Source organism: Micropterus dolomieu, linkage group LG12 (assembly GCF_021292245.1).
Source record: "Micropterus dolomieu isolate WLL.071019.BEF.003 ecotype Adirondacks linkage group LG12, ASM2129224v1, whole genome shotgun sequence".
In the NCBI taxonomy this organism is placed as follows: domain Eukaryota; kingdom Metazoa; phylum Chordata; class Actinopteri; order Centrarchiformes; family Centrarchidae; genus Micropterus; species Micropterus dolomieu.
In genome coordinates this window covers 12,099,368-12,104,300 of record NC_060161.1, presented here as the reverse complement: position 1 = coordinate 12,104,300, position 4,933 = coordinate 12,099,368, and the positions used below count along the sequence as shown (strand labels likewise).

The 4,933-nt window shown below is 39.4% G+C and overlaps 1 protein-coding gene across 1 annotated transcript; it reads left to right on the top strand.

Annotated features, from left to right (window-relative positions):
* Positions 1 to 2,538: 2,538 nt before the first annotated feature.
* Positions 2,539 to 4,581, top strand: LOC123980615. Its single transcript, XM_046065112.1, has 6 exons — positions 2,539 to 2,595; positions 2,739 to 3,077; positions 3,221 to 3,268; positions 3,405 to 3,515; positions 3,629 to 3,663; positions 4,329 to 4,581. Exons 1-6 carry the CDS (start codon positions 2,541 to 2,543, stop codon positions 4,449 to 4,451), a joined length of 711 nt encoding a protein of 236 aa, XP_045921068.1. The 5' UTR covers positions 2,539 to 2,540; the 3' UTR covers positions 4,452 to 4,581.
* Positions 4,582 to 4,933: the final 352 nt, after the last annotated feature.

Below are 4,933 nucleotides of genomic sequence, written 5' to 3'. Positions count from 1 at the left end.
GGTCCAAGGGACGTACATCGCTCTGAGGGACAGCAGTCTCTGCTGGGACCACAGGAGGATCTGATGTGCCAGTTTGCATAACGGGCGCGAGCGCAGACCCCCCTGGTGATTCAAATAGGCCACCACTGCCGTATTGTCGGTTCTGACAAGGACGTGGTGACCGTGGAGAGCGGGCAGAAAACTCCTCAGAGCTCAGAATACCGCCAACATTTCCAGGCAATTTATGTGCCAGGAGAAATGATGCTCCTGCCAGGAGCCTCTCGCAAAGCGGCCGTCCATGACCGTGAGTGAGGTCTGTCGAAATAATTGTTCGGCGACAGATCGCTCCCAACACGGGACCTTGGGACAGGAACCAAGATTTCCTCCATACAGACAGGGAACGAAGGAACCTGCTCGTAACCCCTTACGTTTTAGCGTGCTAAAACCTGCTGACAACAGCATCCACTGCCTCACCAAACAGGCCAGTAGGAAAGAGGTGCACATCCAGGAGAAAAGCCTTCTCCTTCCCCTGGATGCCCGAGAGGTTGAGCCACCAATGCTGCCATGGAGCGGCCAATGGAACGGGCCGTCACCTTGGTAACACGGAGTGCTAAGTCCGTAGCTATACGGAGCTCAGTCAGGTCCTCCTCAAAGGGACCTCCCCCTAGGTCACAGTCTTTGAGAAGATCAATTAATTAAATATAATTGACATATTTAATGTTCTTTGGGCCACAGGGGATTTTGTTTGCTTAAATACTATGAGTAACCACCAGGGAAACTTGGAAGCAAGGCTAGGCAGCGGCAAGCTATCCATGTCTTATTAGATATCCATGGTCACAGTGGCGCACAAGCCATTCTGCCTCCAGTAAGTTGACTGATTTTGTCATCGTTTCCCGAGGCCGTCTTCTGAAAACTGTTTTCGAGCACGGCGATACTAAAGCGGTACTTTATTTTGAAATACAAGTTGTGTCTCTCGTTTCATGTATCACAGTAATGATTAATCTACAGGTTATTTAGTGCTTTAACACACCCTGAAGTTTGCCCTGTCAGAGTTTTTCAGTGTAAAAATAAATTGTGTTGATTTGTCAGGAGTTCCTGCTGCTACAGTGACCACAAGTGTTTCTTTTGTCCCGCTGCTAATGTGGTGACTTTTTCTGTGTTGCAGCATGTATTGAAAATTTTTATGTTATATTATACCAACAGATTATGCCAAGAGTGAGGGTCAGAAAGACAGACAGAGGTCTGATTCAGCCAGATGTTTTCATGCACATTTTGGAATTATGTATAAAAACAGCTGTTGAAGAAACATTTTATAAAATGGATTGACATGGCCAATAAAAAACATTTTGAACAAGTATATGGTTGGGTTACTTTTGAAACATTTGAAGAAACTGTAAATAGATAATAAATAAAATGAAAATGTAATTACATACATACATACATACATTTTTTGCAAAGATAAAGGACAAAAAACATATGCAGTTACATATTTACAAAGTCATAGTCACGTATATTTAATAAGAACAAGGGAAACACAAAACATCTAGTTGTGCACCCTCCTTACTTTCGACCCTCCTGTGTGTTACTTTCGACCCAACTGATGGGGTCGAAAGTAACAATGTGCCACTTATGTTTAAAGTGAAATTATACGGAAGTCGTTCTACATTTCTGCAAAATACCCTGATATTGATAGACCACACCTGTGAGTTAGTGACCACAGCAAAAATATATCACTATCTACAACATAATCTTTTAAAGTCAGGTTTTTCTGAAAAAATGGTACTTTCGCCTCTGCTCTCCCCTACACAGTATTTTGGGAGATCTGTAGTGCCTCCCTGAGGGGAACACTTGAAATGGTGAGCTTGATTAGAGAGGGAGATTATCATATCAGCTGATTACACAAGAAGATGGAGAATGCGTGTGCATGAACAATGGCTTCTCTTTGTCTGATAAAAGAAGCTATAGGTACTTAAAGTGCTGTCAGTGACACTGCCCCCCTGTCACTGCAAATCAGTGGCACCACAAGTTTTTTGGGCATCAGCGACAACCTTACACGGTCCTCCAACATCACTGCTGCTGTGTGTAATCATGCTCCTCTGGTTTCTATCAATTATGTCATTTTTTAAATTGTATTATCTAAAAAAAGTATTTACAATGTGATTTTTTTTACATTAAACAGAGACTTGCTTATTTGATAACTGTTTTGTCTGTATTATTGTGTTTTCCATGTTTTGCTTTAACTGCATACTTAAATATAGATAATAACAACAAACTTGCATGTGGTTTATGCATTTCTGACTCTTCTTATCTTATCTCTCTGTCTTCACTGTCTCATCAGACTGTTACAGATAAGGTGAAGATACCTTCCATTATGGGTAAAACTGTAAGACAGTGCAGACAAATTGTTACTTATGCCATCTGAAATTCAAAAAAATAGTTACAGATACTTCGTGGTGAATGGTTTGAGCTTCATTGCATGAACTATTTCATACCCGCCCCTTTCCAATAAAAGCCCCTTTTCTTTGTCTATTACATATAAGTGCCTTTGCTGTGACACGGTTATGCACACAATGAAGAGCTTCACTTTAATAAGAGCCTTACTTCTCTGCAGCCTCAGTGAGTACCTGCAATGAATTCTTCTCCAGTAACCCACTTTTATATTTTACTTACAAATTAGTTAGTATTGAACTCATTTAGAGGTATTGTTGTTTAATACTCGACTGAGGAATAACTCTTGTTGTCTCTGCTGTTTGTTTCAGGCTGGATCTCAGTTTCTGAGTCTCAGACTGTGGAGGTCCAGCGTGGTGAAGAAGTCACTCTGCTGTGCTCCAACATTTCCAGAACTCCAACTCAGACAGAGTGGTTCAGACTGATCAACAGAACCAAGCCCAGCTGTATCTCCTCCATGTACGGGGCCAATGTTGATGCTTCATTCTGTGATGGATTTCAAAACGGAAGATTTGAAATGAGCTCCAACAATTATACTGTCTTTCTTAAAATCAAACACGTGGATTTATCTGACTCTGGACTGTATTTCTGTGGATTTTACATGGACAAACATACAGTCATTGCCAGTGCAACTCTTTTAAACGTTAAAGGTAAGATTGTGTTCAAGCCTCTTTCAGACATATAATTTCCTCATAATATCTCTAGTATAGCTCACATATAATGTCACAGTAGTAAGACAAACACAAAACCAGTATGTGTCAAATGATTTAACCCCCCCCCCTCTTTTTTTAAGGTGAATTTATTGGTGAATCTGATGATGAAGTGGCTTTTAAGACTGAAAGTAAGGTTCTCCTTTTCTCTAAATATTTGTTTCATTGTGCGAGTTAACATAGAGTCAGTAATTTAATGCAACCATGAAACCATGTTTAAATCTATCAGATTAAAAAAAGATTTTAGTTATATAATTGTTCTTGTAGAGGAGCTGGATGGAATTACAAACCTAACGAGTGTGATCCTGGCTGGTCTGGCTGTTTTCCTCACTATAGTCGTCATTGTTCTGGCTGTTAAAATCAGGAAACTTCAGACAGGTACAGTAGATTTATAATTTGTTGTAAATGGTGTCAACATGATGCTCAAATCCAAAGCAAAGCATTTGGTCACTAATAATGAACTAATCAGACATTTGTCTTCTGTTGTTTAGCTGTGAATGAAGAACCGCAGCCAGAAAGAAACAAGGTGAACAATACATTTATATAAACTGTGGTTTAAAGTTGCATTTAAATTCAAAGATCTGGCAGGCAGTATAATAGTTATCTTTAACGTCAAGGATAGAACAGTTGACGTTCATTAACTGAAAACATAAGAAACAAAATGTGTGATTTTAATAGCTTACTCAGAATGCAAGAGTTGTAGAATACATTTTTTTTTACGTCTTCCCAATAGTGATTTTGTTTTTCTTCCCTCTGAAACACATAGAAATGCTCCATCACCTCAACCAGAGGATAAATTGTCAAGAAAGAGAAAATTGAGCCTTTCTGCTACGTAATTGCATATAGTTGTTTGTAGTGTAGACTGGTGTAGACTTGTAGTGTAGACTGGTATTTTAAAATTCAAATAAAACCACTGCACGGTTGAACTATTTTATTATGTTAATGAGTTACATGCTATTGTTTGAACAACCTTGGTTTCAAATAAAAGTCTTTCTTAGGGTTTAATGTAAGTTATGAAAGCAGGGATTGTATTAAAAATTATGTTTTACCATTTAAATTAGACTAAGCTATACTGTGTTTAACACTGATCTTAGTTTAAATTATCACTTTTTGGTAGGACCCACAAATTCGAATGATTTTTGGAACCTCAGCAGCAGTGTGTGTGATACAGTGTGTGATTCTGATTTACAGAATCTGGGCTCAGATGACCTGAACTACGCAGCTCTAAGTTTTCAGCCAAAAGCAAAAAGATACCGCAGGCCTGCATCTGAGAGAGAACTGGAGCCAAATGTTGTGTATGCTGCCACCAGATAAACTCAGAAAGCAACTGGAACTGCAGCTCAGAGTGGAACTGATGCTTTTTCAAAATAAACTGCTGTTGTGTTTTTGTGGTTGGGTAGTGAGTGGAAAGAGTCACTGCCAAAAAATAAATGATTAATGTTTCTATTTTTTCTAGCTAATGTTTTTTTGGTCTCTCTCTGTCAAAGCGTCATTACTTTGTCAGCAGCATGTTTAATGTGTGATGGGTGACGAGTCAGAAAGGACACTGATGGCTAGTGATGGCACTGATAATTTTGAGATAAAAATACATATTCTCATTTTTCACCTGCTCAGTCTTTAAGTAAATGTGTGTGCAAACACACCTTTTGTATTTGGCTCCTTTCTTGACATCATAGAGGATCTATGTAGCATCGAACCTCCGCCAGCCTTTCAGCGTCTTAGACGGCCCCGCCCACTGAACACGTAATGAATACACCACTCTCAGCCCCACCGTCAAACATCAAGCTATCATTCCA

Coding starts and splice junctions, on each gene's coding strand:
- LOC123980615 (XM_046065112.1), top strand. CDS start 2,541: ATGCACACAATGAAGAGCTTCACTTTAATAAGAGCCTTACTTCTCTGC. Junction 2,596..2,738: donor CTTACTTCTCTGCAGCCTCA/GTGAGTACCTGC, acceptor TGTTTGTTTCAG/GCTGGATCTCAGTTTCTGAG. Junction 3,516..3,628: donor AATCAGGAAACTTCAGACAG/GTACAGTAGATT, acceptor TCTGTTGTTTAG/CTGTGAATGAAGAACCGCAG.